Source organism: Poecilia latipinna, unplaced genomic scaffold, assembly GCF_001443285.1.
Source record: "Poecilia latipinna isolate Pla-1442-1.1 unplaced genomic scaffold, P_latipinna-1.0 Scaffold30, whole genome shotgun sequence".
NCBI lineage: Eukaryota > Metazoa > Chordata > Actinopteri > Cyprinodontiformes > Poeciliidae > Poecilia > Poecilia latipinna.
This window is the reverse complement of record NW_015112646.1, coordinates 634088-654238: the sequence shown is the minus strand read 5'-3', so window position 1 is coordinate 654238 and position 20151 is coordinate 634088. Positions and strand designations below refer to the sequence as shown.

General features: G+C 39.4%; 3 protein-coding genes and 1 long non-coding RNA gene across 5 annotated transcripts; 2 read left to right on the top strand and 2 right to left on the bottom strand.

Annotated features, from left to right (window-relative positions):
* Nucleotides 1-1340: 1340 nt before the first annotated feature.
* LOC106952424 (palmitoyltransferase ZDHHC23-like) lies at nt 1341-7082 on the top strand. 2 transcript variants are annotated; one of them, XM_015040530.1, is made up of 5 exons: nt 1341-2494; nt 3357-3507; nt 4310-4924; nt 5740-5907; nt 6110-7082. In XM_015040530.1, exons 2-5 carry the CDS (start codon nt 3389-3391, stop codon nt 6381-6383), a joined length of 1176 nt encoding a protein of 391 aa, XP_014896016.1. In that variant the 5' UTR covers nt 1341-2494; nt 3357-3388; the 3' UTR covers nt 6384-7082. The 2 variants fall into 2 exon arrangements, with proteins under 2 accessions (XP_014896016.1, XP_014896007.1); XM_015040521.1 differs by having other exon boundaries at nt 3354-3507.
* On the bottom strand, nt 5848-8838 carry LOC106952447 (uncharacterized). Its single transcript, XR_001425990.1, has 3 exons — nt 8529-8838; nt 7641-7722; nt 5848-5919 (listed from the first exon to the last, which is right to left on the bottom strand). It is a non-coding gene; the product is annotated as an uncharacterized LOC106952447 (long non-coding RNA).
* A 414-nt stretch (nt 8839-9252) lies between these two features.
* Nucleotides 9253-11595, top strand: LOC106952437 (lipocalin-like). The gene is made up of 5 exons (XM_015040540.1): nt 9253-9416; nt 10631-10770; nt 10848-10927; nt 10998-11294; nt 11387-11595. Exons 1-4 carry the CDS (start codon nt 9324-9326, stop codon nt 11171-11173), a joined length of 489 nt encoding a protein of 162 aa, XP_014896026.1. The 5' UTR covers nt 9253-9323; the 3' UTR covers nt 11174-11294; nt 11387-11595.
* On the bottom strand, nt 11589-20096 carry LOC106952418 (zinc finger X-chromosomal protein). The gene is made up of 7 exons (XM_015040510.1): nt 19763-20096; nt 16552-16648; nt 16067-16381; nt 15472-15621; nt 15234-15362; nt 14923-15066; nt 11589-14173 (listed from the first exon to the last, which is right to left on the bottom strand). Exons 2-7 carry the CDS (start codon nt 16616-16618, stop codon nt 12873-12875), a joined length of 2106 nt encoding a protein of 701 aa, XP_014895996.1. The 5' UTR covers nt 16619-16648; nt 19763-20096; the 3' UTR covers nt 11589-12872.
* Nucleotides 20097-20151: the final 55 nt, after the last annotated feature.

Genomic DNA, 20151 nt, shown 5'->3' with positions numbered 1-20151 from the left:
TTGATTTGTTCTAGTAGCTTCCAGGAAGCTCAATCCTCCAGGCACCGAAGTGCTTTCTGTTTTTTTATGCAGCTGCCTGTTAACACAGTGAGGCCTGCATTAAACACTTATGATCCATATTTCCTCTTTTGCCCTGTTTAGTGGTGATGTAAAGCTAGACGGATGCAACGTTTTGCCGAAGTATCTTTTTACCACTTGACTTTATTTAGAGTCTATGTTACAGCCCCACTTCAGTGTATTTTCTCAAGATTTTATGCAATAGACCAACATAAAGTAGAACATAGCTGTGAAGTGGAAGAAAACTACACGTTTTTTTTTTTTTATTAACAATAAAATCTAAAATTAAGCTCCATTCACGCTGATATTGCAAAATAAAATCCACTGACAATGCTTAAAAAAAGAGTCTATCTCAAATTACCTCGGTATAAATTCAGAAGTTTGGTGAAGAGACGTTGGCTCTTAACAGCGAGGAGTAGCTAACAGTTACCAGAGCTGGTAGCAGGCAATTAGCCAGTTAGCTAACTAAGCTGCCAACTTGCTAATGTGCTAACTTGGAAGGCTCCGGCTGATAGAAGAAAAACTTCCCTGTCATAAGTTAGTGCAAAAATAAAGAAGCCAGACAGACTGAAGACAACTATAGCTGCGGCGTTGCTGTTGCTGTTCATAGAAATTCAATTTCTATGAATTTCTTTAGAAATTCATTCATTCAATTTCATAGAAATTCATTTGTTAAACAAACAAAAGCATGACATAGTGTGCAGGAATTTAAAACTTTATTACATTTTTTTTTTTTATGGACAAATGCTGCAGTTACTCAAGCCATTATCCCCAATCGGCCATCTTGTTTTTAACTACTGACATTTTGGTAATTGCAGTTATCTGCTTGTTTACTTGACGATGTCTTTGCAGTTCCTTTGGTTTTCTACATGCTGTGAGGATGGGGTTTTTTTTATGAGGGTTATGTAAACTTGTCAAACTTGATTAGAAGATGGATTGAGGCAAATACTGGACAAGACAACTTGTTGGAAGCAACAGGAACAAAATTTTACCTTCCACCGTAGCATAAACCCAGAGCTATAAATGGTTGTCTGAGGCCAAAGAGCAGCTATTAGAAAGGCAGAGCCCAGATCTAAATCAAATTAAAAACATGGTTAAACATGTATGTTTACAAATTACAGATGCTTCCCATCCATTTTGACTGAGCTACAACTGATTCCCAAATAAAAACTGACAAAGACATAAGTTTTTAGATGCAACAACCATACTCCTGCCCCCCCAAATTAAACAGCTGTCGGAAAAGGTGATTCGACATATTATCCAGTGAGGGGGGATAGTATAAAAACGCATAGGAGTTTTTGGTCTTCAACTGTTTGAGATTTGCGAACATGCAGCATTTCACTTCCATTTAAATTGACACAGTGCTTTTGTTGGACTGTCCCCTGTAACTTCGACATGAAAAAAACAATTAAGCCATAAAAGTTTGTGGCTGTATTGTGAAACGTCAAAAAGTTAAATGGGGTATGAATAGTTTTGCAAGCTCACCGCTGAGGTGTTTACGAGCGTGAAGCCAAACCATCTTGTAAACACCACAGAGCACGGTGGAGGGAGGGGGATGATCAGAGGCCGACTTCGCTGCAGGGGTCACTTACCACATTGTCACTTTAAGTGAAAAGAGGTGCGAAACATTCACACACAAAAATGTATAAGAATACACACACACCAGAGCACAGATCACACGCCAACACTCTCAACATAGTTTCCTATGTGGGAGCTGCAAGGTCAAACATCTTGTGGGAGGAAATGGGATCCGTGAGGGTGGGGCTGCTCGTGGATCAACGATCACTCTCTCATCGTATGAGTGCCCGTCATGTTCCTCATGCTCACCTCATCCAGCCGGGTGTGGATCATCAGGGCTGCCGTTGCAGCTTTCAAACACCTCAGCAGAGACCAGCCCCACTGCCCCCCTGCTCAGCTGAGGCTCCGCCGGCTTTCCGGTCGGCCCAAACCCGTACAGGGGGCTTCCATATTTGCCAAGCATGCCAGAATTAAAATCTGAAACGACAACTGACAGGGGACAGCGTATGCCAGAGGACGACTTGTAAAGTATTCAAAGTTACGTGAGCCGGTAGATGCAACATGATATTAAAACCACTTGTCAAGAGGAATTAAAGCTGCCTTCTGTTGGGACACTTCCTCCATGGGAATCCGAGCAATGGAAACCATCTCCCTGCACTGACACGCTGCTGCTGCTGCTGCTGCTGCTGCTGCTGCTGCTCCACCAGACAGGGCTGAAACATGCCAGTTTCTTTTTTTTTTTCCCTCCAACACAAATGACTGATGAGAAACAAGGCTGCTCTATTCATCTTTCCCTTCAATCACTCACAGAAGGAGCTTGGTGACAAGAGGTCATTTCTCATTTTTGTTTCTTCATCTTTACACTCGGAATAAGTGAATCTAACTCTGTCCAGCTTTACATTTTGCTCAGAAACAAAAGGTAAGTAAACAGAAACTGTTGATTTGTTTGTGAATGTCTTCCTTGGCATTTCAACGCCGTTAAAATATAATCGACTCGCACTGATCTTCATTAGATGAAGTCAGATTTGAAATTGTTCAAAACTGGTCTATATTTATTATTTATCCTTTTGTTTTTGATGCATTCTTCACTGAGTATTTTTTTTTTAATACATTGCACCTACAATAACTCCAGGACATCTCGGAGTGTTAGGGTCTCAGGTTTGCTGGCCCAGATAGCTAGTCTCTGCAGACACAGTGGCCTTGTTTTAACAAATTATATTTGAATCTCCCAGGATGTGAAAGCGATCAGAAGTAATTGAAGTTTATGCTTTATTTTAGTTTTTAAACAAGACCTAGTTAATCTTCTGATAGTAGCTTGGAATGCATTTAATCCATTCACTCACTGTAACCTTTTTTTTTTCTATCAGAAAAAAACAGCTATACATTACATATATTTTTATCTAATGTATCGCGTAAAGTAATGTAGTGTAAACAAGATCACTTCTTGTTTCTGCTCCTTGACATGACAACACCCAAAATGAAATTCACAGCTTTCGTTTTCAGTGTTATTTTTTTAACATTAGCCATCCTTCTCAAATGAACATGACAAGCACAGAGTTTGCTATCCAACAGTCAAGTTAGATGTGTGTCTATCAATTTAGGTGATTAATGTTTTCTAAGTAGGTGGTTTCTGAAGTCAGTCTTTTGTAATTGCGACGCTTTTTTAGATTTTTATTTGCAAGAAACGTTGCTTCCTGATTTTTTTTAAGCCACCTAGATGACACATTTTTATCTATATGCTTTTGCCTCTGCTTTCATGATTGCATTTTCTTTTAAAGTAGCTAAACATCGGTGGGATCTTTAGCGCGTCACTATGAAATGGGAGAAGCTGAAGCCTCCAGAGCCGGATGATCCCATGTGTTGCTGTGAATGTGACATCTACCAGTACAGGTGTTGCTGTGACTGTGAAGATCTGGACGAAGCGTTCAATAGGTACGGCATGGGATGAAGCTGCTTTTACGGTGCCGAAAAATAGTGAGGACGAGCCATCAAGCCAAGAAAGTCTTTGAAATACTTTGATTATTAGAAGTGATCCTTTCATTCCTACTGAAGCAGAGCCCATCGGCTTCCCGTACATTCATTTACAGACTGTTATTTGTCATCCCACCCTGACAAATAACACTCCATTGGTATTTTTTATACCTCCTTAATCCTGTTCAAGGTTGTAGAGACGCTGGTTCCTTTTTGGGATGCACCCTGGGCTGGTTGCCAGTTTATCTCAGCTTTATGCAGACGCATATAAGAAGAACAGGAAGCAGATATACCATCCTTCACAATTTCCTTGGCATTTATTATCCAAATTATTAAAAAAAAACATAAAATTATGCAAACATTTCTTTATACAGCGGCATAACTTAGCAATTGTAAAAGCTCCCAGCACATTTATTCACTGCGTAAAATCTGTATTTGAGAAATAGTTTATACAAAAATTTAACAGTTCCTTTGTTCTTTGATTTTAAATCAGTTTTGAGCCGTTTCTAGGATTACTGACACCGTGTTTGTTTTTGAATTTTATCTGATAGTTTTAAAATATGTCGATTATGTTAAAAATTATATTATCAAAATTATAGAAAATTGGCATTTTTTGCTGTAGCTTTCAACAGATGGAACATTTTCATTTGAGAACAAAGTGGATAGGGAAATAAATACCTTGATTTTAGCCTGAAAATGTGCAGCATATCAAAGTACAGTAAAATGTATGTTGTTTAAGTCTGATTTCTTGTGGTTTTCTTAGGTGGCTGAAGGAGAAACCACTCTCATGTGGGCTCCAGTCTCCTGTGCTTAGGACCATGATCAACCACCTGGAGATCTCCATGATCCCGGCTCTGCTGCTGCTGCCTCTTCTGCTGAAAGCTGCAGCGCTGCACTACCTGCTCGGCATCACCATCCTCACTGCTCTGCCAGGCCTGGTGCTGTCTTACTACTACGCCACCCATCGAAGGAAAAGGCGCACCCTCTTCTTCCTCACCCTTGCCCTCTACTCCCTGGCCTACATGTATTATCTCTTCATTGTGGAGATTTTACCCCGCGGGGACGTCAGCCCACTGCAGACGTGTGCTGTGACCACTGGGATGATTCTTACTATAGTTTCACTCATTTACACTAAGAGAGGTCCAGGATTTGTCCCTGCCTCTCGCCATGAAGTAAACCGTCAGAGGATGGTCGCAAAAGATGACTCTACTCGTTCTGATGGATTTATCCAGGCAACAGTTGCAGAACAGACAGGAAAACATCCCCCAACAACAAAATGGAGCCTGTGCCCTGTGTGCAAAATAATGCGGCCCCCGCGTGCCGGACACTGCAGAACATGTGGATCGTGTGTTCAGCGTCTGGACCACCACTGCATCTGGTGAGTCTCCTTTAAAGAAGTTTATCTGTCGCTTTTTATTTACTTTTTTTTTTTTTTTTTTTTTTGCTGATTTTCCCAACCAAGATTACAGATCTTTTAACTGTAATAACTTCTGTTAGTATTTGTGCAACAAACAAGCTGCAGGCCAGTCATTCTAACATATAGTAGTAGAAAGTCAACATCGTTGGTCACATTTTGATGTATCAAAAATTATCAAAAAATTTGGAGTTTATGGTCATGATGCAAAATCTGGAACTGAATCATGTCTTTAAAAATTGCTTAAAACTGGGAAAACACACTTCAGTTGTCAACTAGATGTTTTATAAAGCATGACATCTAGCAGTAATCTTGCGGTCCCGTTGCCAAAATGATTCAAGAAGTGGAAAAAATGGTTTTATTTTATCTAAAATAAGGAAGATATCAGAAAGTGTAGCATGTATGTATGAGATCTCTATGAATGCAAACTTATTGCTTAGTTACTTTTGCCAAAGCTCTGACATCATCACAGAAAAGCTCTATTTATACTGAGAATAAATTACACACAGCAGGACTCTGTTTACTAATTAGGTAACTAGCAAAGGCAATTATTTGCACTCATTTTTTTGATGTTGGAATATCAGAGGAGGGTAACACTTTTTTCTTCATGAACAAATTTTTAAAACCATGGGAAAATTACCCTCCTCTTTGCAATTGTGCACTAATTTGATTCAGTAAATCACATTGAGGTATCTGTTTGTTACATGACAAAATGTGGAATAGCATCTTGTCTCCATCCTCTGACCTCTCTGTCTGCGTTGCATGTTGAGATACTGCAGGATAAACAGCTGCGTGGGACAAGCAAACCACCGCAGCTTCCTGCAGACCCTCTGTGTGTTTGTGCTGACCTCCGTCTACGGGATCGGTTTGGTGCTCCGCAGCCTCTGTCCTCGTCAGTATCGGATGACGGCCCTTTTCTACTGCCCCGGCGTCTACAGCCAGCCAAGGTGCTGCAGACTCTTCAAAAACAGGAAGAAAAAAAAAAGACAAACTCAACAGATTGTTGTATGATAAGGAAAAAGCTGTAATATGACACAGCAGAGGCAGAAATCTACTTTAAAAAAAAAAAATTAAATCATAGTTCATAGGCATTACATGTTATAATAATATAACATGTTGTGTTGATGTTTGCTCTGTGTGTGTTTACAGCACAGCCCTTTGCTTCACCTGCTGCTGGTACAGCAGCATAATCACAGTTGGACTGCTCTACCTCCTGGTGGCGCAGGTTCTGAACATCAGCTTCAACGTGACGGGGCGTGAGGCTCAGCTGGCTCTGAGGAACAAGAAGGGCCAGAGCCGCCTGTGGGGACTTGTCATCGACACCGGAGAGTATTCACGTGGCTTCTATCAGAACTGGGCTGAGTTTCTCACAATGGCAGACTCCTCTGTGACTCTTCACTCCAGCCCCACCGACTTGGTCTAGTTTCTTCTACAATCTTATTAAAACGTCATCATCACTTCAGACTCCCAGTACAGCCGAATCATAAAGAGCTTATGATTCGGCATATGATTCTGACAGTAGTTTTAATTTACAGAAGACTGCAGGAGAATATAAACATTCTTGTGTTTAAAAATAGAGCGCACACACAACGTGCATGTTTTGGAGTTTAAATTTGATGAACAATTGTTCCGCTCATGGCTTGTAAAAGGGAAATGATTTATTACGTACCTCTCAGCATTAAAGCTAAATAAATGCATGTTTCAGAAGCAAAGATGTGAAGATTAATTCAATAAATTTTTTTGAAAAGATTGAAGAATGTTTACTTGGTAATAGCTGTGTAGCATTTACCTTTAAGATGGTTAAATACATTTTAGTTTCATATTATGTTCGAGTATTTAGCATTCAACACAACGTATGAACAGCGTTAGCTGGTATCAATTAATATTTTCTTTAATTTATGCAGCATTCTGTAAAGTTTTGTCATGTGTTTAATGAAATTCAATTTTATATTTCCTTTTAATCTTCATTCCCCCACAGATTCAGAAGGGAACTCACAAATGTCTGTTTTATGATACATCTTCAAAGATGCAAGACTTTGGAGAACGCTGTGGCTCTACGATCCAAAGGAAGTGATGATTCCACCAGCTGCTGGTGTTACATTTTGTAACATTTCAGATGTTACAAAATGTGCAGCATCCGACTTGTAAACTCTTAGTAGTGAATGAAAAATGACTCGGGAGTATTTCAATGCAACATTCAACATCCGCTTCTCTTGTTATTTCTTGACAGAACAGTATTTTAAGTAAATCTTTAAATAAATAGATTTCCATCTCCTTTGCAAAACTCAGTTCAGACGTTCTTGTTCCCTGTGCACAAGAATAGTTTGTCCTCTGCTGCCCCCATCAGGTCACTTTTTTCCTCTACAAAATACCTGTAAAATTTCTCCCATTTAAAGTAAGGTAAGATAAGGTAATTTTACTTATATAGCACATTTTCAGCAACAAGACAATTCAAAGTGCTTTACATGAGTTAAAAGTTAATACAAACAAAATAACAAACCAGAGGAAAGAAAAAAGAAGAGGAAAGAAAACTAATTACTGTTCTAAAGTATGTAAACTAAGTGTTCCTATTCAGGGTTGCTAAGTATCTACTACCGTTTCTAAATAGTGAGTACTCTACAGTTTCTGATAAAATAAGCTAAAGAGTGACTGATCTAATTCCTTTTCTGGGTTAAAGTACTTGTAGCAGCCCAAGCCCCACAGGAGCCAAACAAGTCAGCTTCCTCTCAGCATTCAGCGTCTTCTGTTCTCGCTGATGTCATCTTTGATTTGTAGAGAAAAGATAAGAGTGAACTATTTTGAGACACTTTTCTTTTATTAAGTATGAAAGCAGTTTGAATTCATAAAAATGAGTAAAAAAAAAGTATACATTTGTTAAAAAGTTGAGAGAAACATGTACAAAACTGCTGAATGGTCCATTTCATTTGCTACAATAAATGTTGAACTATTATTTGTTGCAATAAATGTTGAATTATTATTTGCTACAATAAATGTTGAACTATTATTTGCTACAATAAATGTTGAACTATTATTTGCCACAGTAAATGTTGAACTATTATTTGCCACAGTAAATGTTGAATTATTATTTGCTACAATAAATGTTGAACTATTATTTGTTACAACAGGAACACGGTATGAACAAGTTGTTCTTTTATTGCAAAACTAAATTAAGTCCCCCTATATGGTAAAATGTTCGTTAGCAAAATCTTTCTTTCTATTCATTATTCAACACCAGGACGCAGTTCTGCAAATTTGACAGCAATAAAGTATTGGAAGAGAACTTTGACAGGGAAAAAAAAACATTGTAGTTCCCCATCTATCCACCTCAGCTCAGCACATGTTGGAGCATCATTAGGAATTCAGTCTGCAGGTGTGTTTGTCTGTCTGTGTTTCACAACTGCTGACAGACAGATTGGTTTGATTCTATGGCCTCAGCCGCAGAAAGCAATGGAGGTTTAGCAAAAACAGTGCTGTTTTTCTCCTTTCAGCTCAATAAATCAACTTTAAAAAAAACAAAAAACAATTAAAGTTCTAACTGAACGTAAGGAGAAATGAACTTGTTCCTTACCTCCCTCCCTCTCTCACACAGAGCTGACGGGATTGAGTCCTGGCAGGCTCAAACCTTGAAGTTGTCAATATGTACCTGCGTTCGCCTGAAGCCTCACATGTTTGTTACAGGTGTTATACCGAAAAACTCATGCTCTGTCGCGGGAACGCGCATCGTTCTAAACTCTCGGAGATTGATGAGAAAACTAACTGAAATATGACCGAAGAGGCAACTTTTAAAGGTATTCGTAACATTATCATGTTTCGGAATAACAGGATAATATTTGGGGAAAATAGATATGCAAATATCGGCAAATTAATAATTTGCTTTGCCAAAAAAAATGTATTCCCCTCCAAACTTGAAGAAATAAGAGAGTTAAATAACTTTTTCTACACAATCACACTTGTTCTATGAGCTGCTGGTATGAGTTTAATACCAGTAGGATGACATTTGGAGATAGGGCATGCAGATATATTGGTAGGCTAATAATTTCCTTTGCCAGAAAATGCATAAGAAACATGATAATGTTACAAAAATCTTTCAGTCCGTTTTCTCATCAATCTGTGAGAGTTTAGAGCGATGCGCGTTCCCGCGACAGGGCATGGAATTCTCGGTAGGTATGCGTTTCTCGGCATAACACCTGGCCAACTTGTGTTGTGTGGCAAGTGGAAGGGAAAAGATACATCCCCGCCTCCCCTGCCCCGTTTTCTACATCACCCCTTCTATCTGCTATATAAATAATCACCGGGCCGACTTTTCGACACCCCTTCAGAACTTCATACAGGCTCCGGGCAGCATACCTTGTCTTCAGTAGCCATGACTCCACTGTTGGTCCTGCTGGGAGCCGCGCTCTGCTCCCTGACGATGTCCACGGAAATCGTCCCTCAGCCAGGCTTTGACTTAAAGGAGGTAAGAGACGTTGCAGAATTAACGATGCGTGTTATTGCACGCGGATTTATACTCTCTATACAGAAAATCTGTAAATGTTTTTTTTTTTTTTTTTTTTTTCTGCAGTGATCTGAAGGTTGACCTTCTAGAATTTTGAGGAAATGAAATACTGGGCATATTTTACTTTTTTAATTTAAAATGTATGCTTTTCTATCTTATGTTTTACTTCAGACAATAAAGAAAATTCGGAACTGGTATTCGAACACAAGTGTAAAAAAAAATAAAAACAGGCACATTATCAGCCATAGATGCAATTATCAGTCATCAACAGACTGCTATTTGTCATCACATTAATATCATAAAAACTTACTATGCATGATATAAATTTCAATTTCAGTTGAAAAGAAAATCAATAAATTGACATCATTCGGAACACTTCCCCAATAGATTCGTAAATGAATTATATTTTTGTGCAGCAATGGACAACTAGTAAATTTATATTTTAAAGCCAAACAACTTTAAATACAGTATAGTTATTTATTTACATTCATTTTATTATTGGCACAAAATAATTATGAATGTTTGACAAATTAAAACTTAATGTACTGACACGGTTTATAGGTAATATTAATACTTTTAAATGGGAGTATTATGTAAAATAGTCTTTTCCGAGTTTTATGTCATGTTGCTATTCCCTCACCAAAATCATGCATGTTGCTTTGATTCTTTCATGTATGTTTGAGAAATCCTTTAATCTCCCATGGCAACCATTTTAGGTGCCTAAACACTTGCTTTTACATAGCTCCTACATGTAAATCACTGAATCCTGGTTTTGTATCCACACCTACCCCCATTTAGCTCCTTCAGACTAGCAGCAGCAGCAATTAGCAAAAGCCTGTTGAAACTGCATCTTCTGAGCTCATCATACCAACTTCTTGTTTTAAAAACTAATAAATGACATAATAAAGAAGCATTGTGAGGACATGCTGAACGCAGAATGTCAGCAACAGGAGTTTCTTAAAGAGACAGGGACCCAATTTCAAGGTGTCAAATTTCTTTCAAGAGATGCTTGATACAGACAGCATTTTTAGACCAGAAGGTATCATAGTAACTTGATTGTGCTATAAAATGGCACTATCCCTTGGAAATGTATAACACTTCCCCTTTAAAAGCAAAAATAACATCTCAAGGTTATGCTGAACAAATAGTTTTTAATATTCTGTTTGCTTCAACAGGCAGAAGGGAAGTGGTACTTGATCGGATTCGCTACCAACAGCCGGTGGCACATCAACAACAGAGATACAATAAAAATGGGCATTGCCACCCTAACTTCAACTGCAGAGGGACACATGCATGTGTCATACGCCAGTCTTAAGTAAGAGAACACACAGAGAGAGAGAGAGAGAAAGGAACATCGAAAACGAATCACAAACAAGTTGTATCTTCTTGCAGCGAAGACGGTTCTTGCTCTAGAAAGAAATACCGGGCCAACAAGACCGACATACCTGGGAAGTTTGTATTTGTCAGTAAGCGTAAGTACAATGCACACACCAAAGTAACGTGGTTCTAACAGACACACTGACATCTTCTTGCTTTTGTCAGGTGGGGGCAGTGAAAACCACACAATTATGGTGGAGATCAAGTATGATAACTTTGCACTGATTTACGACATGAAGAAGAAAAAGAAGGGGGCCATCATTAAAATCGTCAGACTTTACAGTAAAGTTCTCACTAGCAGTGCTACATTTTGTGTCGCCGTATCTTTAGTAGCAGATTAATCCTTTGTGACCTTTCCAGGCCGTACTGATGAAGCCAGTGACGAAGTGAAGGAGAAATTCAGACAGCTCGCCTATAGAGTTGGCACTCTGACTGAAAACATCTTTTTTCTTCCTAAAAACGGTACTTTTTAAATCACTGGATCCTGTTTTAGTATCCCACTGCATTAAAGTGATGCAAACACTAATCAATTTAATCTCTTTTGCTTTCCTCAGCTCCATGCCCACCTGCCTAATCTCCTCCCCCAGTCATGTCGGTGATTCAAGCGGCAGATCATTACCTTTGCTGTGGAAATATCCGCCTATCAAAGCTACTGGCTAAAACATCATCTTCTGTTACTTCGCTTTGCAACGACTCTACTGTTCCATTTACCTTGGCACCATCATTGAGTTCTACTTGCAAAATAAAAGAAACGGCTAAAATACTTTGCTTTATTATCTTTTTTTAACAAATACGCAGACGTACATCCATAACAACACAATTCGGATTTCCTTTTTATCAAGTGTTTACATCTACACGCTTTGTACAGATTTGTATACAAAACAATAATTTACGTCCCATAGAAGTCTAGTTACACTTAACTATACAACAAGTTGTAAGTGAAATAAATATAAAAACAGAAATGATCACAGGTGTTAAAGGATGTAAAAAGCCATAATACGCATAAACCACCAGCACCTGGCATCTGAATGTTGCATCTAAAAAGATATACATTTTCCCTTTTCTACTGGCAAAAGTACATCTGTGATGGTGAAAACACAATTCAGTCCATAGATCCAGATTTGCAGCACCACGTATACTGTATGATTCCCAACATACATTTCACTCAAATCAACTTTGAAATTCATTGGGTTTCTCTCCCTTGTTTGACTTAAAAGATTGAAACACTGAAATTTTGGGCTTAGTCTCCGCTTGATCCGGGCAACTGAGCACATTTACAGACAAGAAACAGAAATATTGGACATAAAGTAAAGCATTGATTGCACAGCGATTCATGTGCATGTGTCGACGTTAAATCACAACCACAGTGCATCCACTTCTTTTACAGGGAAATTGAATGATTGTGGTGGACACAGAATGATTTTTGATACCGTTCTGTTTTTGTTACCACAACAAAACCATTGTGTTACATATTGGTGGGATCAAAGCACCAGGAAGCACAACATAGGGGGACTTTTTATGGCCTTCTTTCTCCCTTTCATTCACACACACACAAACGAACTGAATCTCACAAGTGCTACTTAGAACATGTGGCTAATCCATACCTCTGTTGGGTTAAAAGTATATTTTAAAAGAATGATGCAAACATTTTTGAAAATTACACTTTGATTAAGACAAATAATTAGGACCGATTTTGACCGAGAACTGATTGCTACCTGCCAAATCCAAAAACGTGTATCTACAAAAAGACAAACTGCCATGCACACAGTCACCAGCAGGGGACATGCAGTTAAAAAGTGCAAGTCTATGAAGAAGGGGAAGAGGAGGGTGCTAACTTTGTAAGAGACTTAATGGTATGTACATGAGTATACGTCTGCGAAGAAACATAAGGCTGAGGATTAGAAAGAGCAAAAACAACAGATTGGACAAAAGTAGAGCGAACACACCTCACAGTTTCTGTGAGTGTGTAAGGACTCAGGTGTGTGATGGGCGTTTCTGATGTTGGTCTTTGTTCTGGCACAGTATTTGGCTCAGTCAGAGTCACTCTGCTTTCACTACGTCCTTGTGGTGACGCATGATATGCTGGTTCTTCTCCGAGGGCCGTCGGAACCCTTTGGAACAGATCTCGCAGCGGTGCGGGTAGTCCTTTGTGTGAATGGAGATCACGTGCCGCTTAAACCCCGAAGCGTCCCCGGTGCTGTAGTCGCAGTACTGGCACTGGTAAATCCTTTTCTCTTTCTGTCCTTTGCCAATAACAACAGTCACACTGCTGGCTAAGCTGGCCGCACTGACCCTGGCTGGTGGGCCGGACCCACCCGAGCCACTAGGTGCAGACTTTTTAGGCGCCGCAACGGGAGTGTGCGTCTCTGTCCTTTTCGCCTCACTCTTTTCAGGTGAGGCCTGCTGCTCTTTTGTGTGGACAGACAAAATGTGGCGGCTGAGGATGAAGGGGTCGGCGATTTTGAAGTTGCAGTGCCGGCACTGGTGGAGTTTCTTAGTGCGGTGAGACACAGAGTGCTTCTTGAGCTCAGATGGCCGGTGGAAGCCCTTTCCGCACACCGCACACTTGTGTGGATAGTCCTTGGTGTGAACAGATATGATATGGCGTTTCAGGTCACTGGAGTTTGAGCTTTTGTGATCACAGTGGGCACAATGGTGGGTCTTATTCTCCTCGTGAGTCAGTCCGTGTTGCATCAGCTCCTCCTCCTCTGCGAAGGTCTGGAAACAGCGTTCGCACTTGTACGGCATCTCTTTGCTATGCTTAGTCTTGATGTGCGTTTTGAGATTGGAGGAATCGGCCGACTTGTAGTCGCAGTACATACAGGAATAAGGCTTCTCGCCGGTGTGAGTGCGCATGTGTTTCTTCAACTCCGACGGGTGCCGGAAGCCTTTCCCACATTCCACACAGATGTGAGGGAAGCTTTTGCTGTGGACGGCCAACAAGTGTCGATTGAGCAGTCCCTGCTCAGCGGTTTCATAGTCACAAAACTTGCACTTGTGCATCTTAGTGGGTGGAGGAGGTGGCTGGGCTTTGGGCTCCCTGTGGTGGTGCTGCAGCCTGTGGGAGAACAGCGCCCCCTGCTGGTGGAACTCTTTACCGCACATCTCGCACTCAAAAGGGGCTTTGCTGCTCAGTGCGTGCACTTCCATGTGATTGTGGAGGCTGGCTTTCTTGTTGGTGGTGAAGTCACAGTCTGTACATTGGTACTTTTTGCGGGTCAGAACATCCTGGTGGTGATTCTTAGTGTGTCGCTTTAGGAAACCTCTCGACTTGAACTTTTTACCACAGAGCATGCAAGGATAAACTGTCAGCGGCTGGCCGTATGGACCAATGATAATGGCTGGGGGGAAAAAACAGACAAATGACAACATGGTCAAATACTTGTTTGAGAACAGCCACTTTTTCATTTCATTTTCATAAAATTTAATTTTATGAAAGCATTCATACACCTTTCACATTTTCCATATTACTACAACCATATTCTTTAATATATTTAGAGTTTTGTGACAAACCAAAACATAAATTTACAATCAAACCTATCGGGTGTGCTCCATGTTCCTCATGATGCCGTTGGCTCATTAATATTCTCTAACAAACCTTTGGGGTTTTTGCAGAACAGCTCCATTTATACTGAAGTTCAACTGAACAAGGCAGGACGATTCACTAATTCACGATTCATTTTGTATTGGCCTGATACAACACCAAATAAAATACTCTGAGGTTTGTGTTTATATTGTCGTTGAATGTGAAAAGTTCAAGGGAGATGAATACTTTTGCAGGGCAGTGCATACATTTTCTATATACATATCTGAATAAACAGTTTATTTTCAAAGTCTGATAAGCGACTAAAAAAAATTAATTGCATTTAACTAAGACGCTCCATCAAAGTTAAAAATCAATTGTAAATTAATAAAATCATATCCCTAAAAACTACAACAGAACTGTAAAACAGAATAAGTTCAAGACCTGAATGATTAAAATAAAAAATCTTTCTTTAAAATGTAGCCAGTTTTATCTTTTCCATGAGTGAAAAACATGGCTATTCCTGAATGTTAATGAAAATTAACATTCGGTTTTTTTCCTCCGTACCTGTCTGGACCTGCCGATGTTCTGATCGTCTCTTATTCTTGTTGCGTTGCCTATTGATTTCATCGACACCGTCTGATTCATCGATGTGCAGCAGTGCACTGGCAGCGCCGTTTCGGTTTTCACAGCCCTCACTGTCCTCTACACCTGAAGGACCAACAACACCTCATTTACACAAAGCCAATACTGTGAGACATGGCGAACGCACAATACCCAGTTTTTGTTTTTTGCCAAACAAAAGATGAGTAGTGTCCACAAAAACCTGATAATTTTTTACTTCCACGGTTCAAGCTCAGTGGATCCATAAGACTCACCATGATTTCCTTGATTGTGATGAGAATCCCCGACAGACATGTAAACCATCTTCTCTCTGAGTGTTTGGCCTGTAGACTCTGTTAGTGCGACGCTCTCTGCATCTCCGTCACTGATGTCAACAGATTCTCCTGTAGAAAGGTATATTGCATTCACTAGTTTTGTTTGATGCAAATAATTTTTCATGTTTTTTTTTGTTCTAAATATTGCTCAGACAGAAAACAAAAAACAAGTTCCTACCCATGTCGTCCTCTCCTGAATCCGCCTTGAAGATGTACACTTTTATCACCTCTTGTCCATCTTCGTCCTTCTCCACTTCTTGGTCCTCCACGGCCCCTTCCACAGTTACCTCAGTTCCATCCTCAGAGACCATTTTTCCAGCTTCGTCCACTAGGTACATAAATACATAAAACATTAATGTAATATAGATATTACATGTTACACCAAAAAACCCAGCAATGATTAGAATCAGACAACTTTCCAATGACAATATGTAAGTAGAGGGTCAAATACTGAAACATGTATTTTCTTTGTGTTTTAGAAATTAAAATGTTTTTCAGCCTTCAACAAAACGCCATGCTCTTGTTTGGAGTTTAAAAGAAAAACATAAAGGTTGGGGAAATATGCTTTAATGTGTAAATGGGATTACGTTTGTAATTTCTTGATATCCTGTTAAATTAAAACAGTTCAAGGAACCTTGAACTTATTTTTATGGTCATTATTAAAGTTTAATTTATGAATCAATGAATAAGTAAATAACTTAAGTGGGGACTGATCAAATCTCAAAGCAAAAATCAGAATCTCTAATAAATGCAAAGCAGAGCAGCAAACCTACAGGATATCATCAGATAATCTCCACAGCCATCTTGGTCATCATCCTGCTGCTCTGGGTCCAGCCCATCTTCCGGGATGTCTCCCATGGCAACGCCTTCCTCTTCGCCTTCTAGAGCCATCACACAGGTTTCTACAGCAACATCTTCATCTTCATCTCCATGCACATACTCAGAAACTACGTCTTCGACTGCATCCTGGATGACGAGCTCTTCTGGGGCAAATCTGTGAACTGCCATGCCTTCACCCTCACCTTCTGATACCAAGACAGTCTCTTGAAGCTCCACAACAAACTCCTGCCCAGCGGCACTACCGTCATCTGCAAGAAGATAATCATTTAACAGGATAACACCAAAGATCTTCTTATACAAGTTCTGAGGCTACAAATCAAAATGGATATGTACATCCTCCAACTAGAAACAATATTCCTAAAGTACTTTTAGTCAGATATATACATATATATAAAAACAAATAAACATGTCTAATTACCCGATCCGTGTATTATTATTTTAGGCTCTTCAGCATGTATTGCAAGCCTTGTGACATCCTCATCCATTGTCCTCGTGCTGCATTTGTTACTGAGGAGCTGAAAGCAGAACATGCAGTAGTTAAAATGCAGCTGGAAAAAAATATGTGCAGAAGAGCAATTCATGTGCAAAAATAAAAAAAAAGTCAACAAATAATTATCACACCGCATTAGGAGTGCCTTAAGAAAATCTATATGCCCTAAAGTCTTTTTGCATCTCAGTGGCATTGTAAATGAGTCACCCAAATGATCAAAATATAAGAGTAAAACCCATCGTAAAACCAAAAGTTTTCATCATATTAAGTTTAGAATTATGTGTTACAGTTAAAAAGTATAGAAATTGAATTGGAACAGGAAAAAAACATTGGTCATGCATCCAAGGTCAACTGAACCCATTTGACAGATTTTAATGTGACTAGTGTGTGTGAACTTCTGTATCAAGTATTTTTTTTTTCTCTCCACGGACAACAGTAAAGGAAAACTTCAGATACTTGACGAGGTAAAATGTAAAGCAGAATCTTCATCCTGCATCTGCATCACCATCAATAATTGTTTTGATTTATTTTGCAAAAAATAAATATAAGCAGGTTTGTTGTCGATTAACATACTGATAGCTATATAATATTGGCAATCTAATATTTTATGAGATATTATGACTTTTTGTTCAATTCCTGCAGTAAATTCAGCCTGGGTGGGGGGTTTTTTCTTCTTCCCACAGACCTGGAAACAGATTCCTCATGTTTTCCAGTTTACCATCTATCCTCCTTTCTTCCTCTATTCTGTTCTAATCTCTCCATTGTTTTTAACTTTTTACCCCAGCTCACTTCCCTTTTTTCTCTTTTTTTTCAAAGCTGTAATGCTCCACTGCAGGACAGGACATGTTTTAAGAAAGATTTATTAATTCAATTTACAGAAATAATCAGATCATCGTTTACCACTGTTAGGGGTTTGGCCAGAGCCCTTTTCATAAAAACCCCCTGGAGCTCATATGATGAAGCAAGATTAGTATCTCATTATAGCTGCCTTAGGTTCAGTGACAGCCAGCATTCAAATGCTGTTTCACTCTGAAATGTTTATTTCAGTAAATGTAAATGGAAACCTAGCTTACTCTACCAGATATTAGGAGATTATTCATTTACTACACAAGTTATGTTTTAACACAAGACCCTAAATGTAAAATGAATTATGAAAATAAAATATCAAAACCCAGAGGGGCGAAGACATGTTCTTTTTAATTGTTGCTGAAACATGTTTGAGAACTTAATACAATATAGTTTACAACAAAGACTGGTCAATTAGCTGTCCTGTTAATAGGGTATTGGGAACAAAAGATAATTCATTTTTTATATTATCAGTTGACTATAATAAACTTTTATTGCCATTTTTAAGCAACAGGGTGTGTGCATAAAAATGCTGGTACATGTTTATATTTGTATCTAACCTATGAAATGCTGTAAAAACTAAAACCATGGGCAAATTAAAACATTGGCATTTTAAACATTCTCAACAGATTAAACGCTTAGTGTCATTGAAAACCACATTGGTTCAGGAGCATCTGAGAAAAATCACTATAGATGAATGGTAGCAGGGCAACCTGTGTTTGCATGATTTTGGTCTGGACAACTACTGCAAAATTAGACATCAAAGACAGAGAGACCACCTAGACCTAAAACTAAATTATTGGATTGCAGCCTACAAATGCTGAGCATTCAATATAATAGCCAACCAAATCTTGCATCTGATAAGTCCTTTGTGATTTTAATATGTCAAGCATTTACCATTCATATATCACCTGTGTTTACAATGTAAAAAGAAACAAAAAAATAATATGCCACTGCTTTCCTGAGTAGATTTTTTTTATTATTAAAAAAAAAGAGTAACTAAGACTTGCCCTATTACATGCCATTGTTGGCATGTAATAGGGCAATGTCGAAGAAAACAAAATCAATGCAAAAGTAATTAAGACTTGTCAAAAATATTGTGACATCCAATATATATTATAAAGGTTTCCATATAGATTAGTAAATTGAAATAGTGTGTCAAATTTCCTTGCAAATCAGTTTTTGAACATATAACACAATTAGAAGAGTGGGCTTAAAAAGACAGACACCACGTTTCAGTTACAAAGGTAAGCTAGTAAATGAAACAATCTCCACTCTATTTCCCAAAGTAAATTTCACCAAGATAACAAGTCTAATCTTTAACACTGGGAAGAAGGTGAGATCACATGGGACAGAAATCTGCTCAAAGAAGGAAGACGCAGAGATGTAAACAAAAAGCGGTGTAACTGAGGTGCCAATTTTTACTGAATGTACCATCCCCCACCTCTAGGTGGGCAAAAAAAAGGTGACAACGATGCGTGGAGAGCAACACAACAGGGCATCACTCCGCTTTAAAAGATGTCAAGACTATGCATTAAAACTCACACGAGTGGTTGGATTAACTTTGCTAGTTTCGTGCACGAGTCTAAAACAAACACAAAACCTTTGAGATAAATAAAGGCATCATGCCCAACTGACCCATGGAACAACATTGACACTGATTTTAAATGCAAAGTCGGACTGCCACAGAGAAAACTGATTTAGAAATAGCTGACAGCGTCAACATACATGTGCAATAGCAGAACAAAAAACCCCGAAGAAAATCGGGTTAAGCTCATTGTTCACGGGTATATATCTCTGCAGAGGTTTGCAGCTAGCAAGAGAAGTCCTAAACACACCTTTTCTACAACCACTGTTCAACACACAAGCGTCCGCCATTTTTGTTAGCCTTGTGTCTGAGGAATGCTAACTTGAATGTGAATAAAAGTACTTACTAACGTAAAGGTTATGTTAAATATACATAAATTTAAGTAAAATTTACTCCACAGTTGTAGAACTCTTTATCTATCAAAGACAAAAAAACGAAAAATGGCGAGTGCAGATACTGGACTTTCGGTGAGCTGGATGGCTAACTAGCTAGCTGGCTAACAACATAGGCCTGCCTTAACCGATCACGGCCTCAATTAGGCCCGGGCCCCGGGAAGAAGAGGCCCAGCCCTGAGCGGCCTCGCGTTTACATTAAATAATTTAATTAAAATATAAAATGCAAACAAACTCAAACAGCCACAAACGCACTAAGACGAAGACATCGCTCAGGTAAGAGGCGATCCGGGAGCAAAAGAAAGCCGCGTACCAGATTTATGCTGCAGGGATGGCCTCTGTCCGCTCCACGGCTTCCCAGGCCGCCTGGTTCCCCCAGACTCGGGCAGGATTCAGTCGGGAATTTTGTGTGATTTGGGCGGGCCGCGAACGAGCAGAGAAGGAGGGGTGAGGGGGTAGTTTCTGGAACACCGCTGAAAAACGAAGCAGGACGTCTGAAGCCAGACAGTGTCCTGCTACAGCCCCCCGCTTCTCCAGCTCCGAGGCCGCCGTCAGCACGACACGTCACAGCCCGAGAGCGGCAGGAAAATGCGGAAGAGTTGAGGTGGAAATCACCCGAAAGCTACCAAAAAGGCCATGATGTGAAGACCTGTCTGCTGGATTGTGACAAAGCTTTGCGTGGTGTTTCTTTAGTATAAAACC

What these genes read in the sequence shown, in the direction of transcription:
- LOC106952418 (XM_015040510.1), bottom strand. Translation starts at nt 16,618, where the DNA reads ATGGATGAGGATGTCACAAGGCTTGCAATACATGCTGAAGAGCCTAAA. An exon ending in AATAATAATACACGGATCGG is followed by an intron (nt 16,382 to 16,551) that starts GTAATTAGACAT and finishes ATCTTCTTGCAG; the next exon opens with ATGACGGTAGTGCCGCTGGG. An exon ending in TTCAGGAGAGGACGACATGG is followed by an intron (nt 15,363 to 15,471) that starts GTAGGAACTTGT and finishes ACCTTTCTACAG; the next exon opens with GAGAATCTGTTGACATCAGT.
- LOC106952424 (XM_015040530.1), top strand. Translation starts at nt 3,389, where the DNA reads ATGAAATGGGAGAAGCTGAAGCCTCCAGAGCCGGATGATCCCATGTGT. An exon ending in CTGGACGAAGCGTTCAATAG is followed by an intron (nt 3,508 to 4,309) that starts GTACGGCATGGG and finishes TGGTTTTCTTAG; the next exon opens with GTGGCTGAAGGAGAAACCAC. An exon ending in CTGGACCACCACTGCATCTG is followed by an intron (nt 4,925 to 5,739) that starts GTGAGTCTCCTT and finishes GAGATACTGCAG; the next exon opens with GATAAACAGCTGCGTGGGAC.
- LOC106952437 (XM_015040540.1), top strand. Translation starts at nt 9,324, where the DNA reads ATGACTCCACTGTTGGTCCTGCTGGGAGCCGCGCTCTGCTCCCTGACG. An exon ending in CAGGCTTTGACTTAAAGGAG is followed by an intron (nt 9,417 to 10,630) that starts GTAAGAGACGTT and finishes TTGCTTCAACAG; the next exon opens with GCAGAAGGGAAGTGGTACTT. An exon ending in GTTTGTATTTGTCAGTAAGC is followed by an intron (nt 10,928 to 10,997) that starts GTAAGTACAATG and finishes TGCTTTTGTCAG; the next exon opens with GTGGGGGCAGTGAAAACCAC.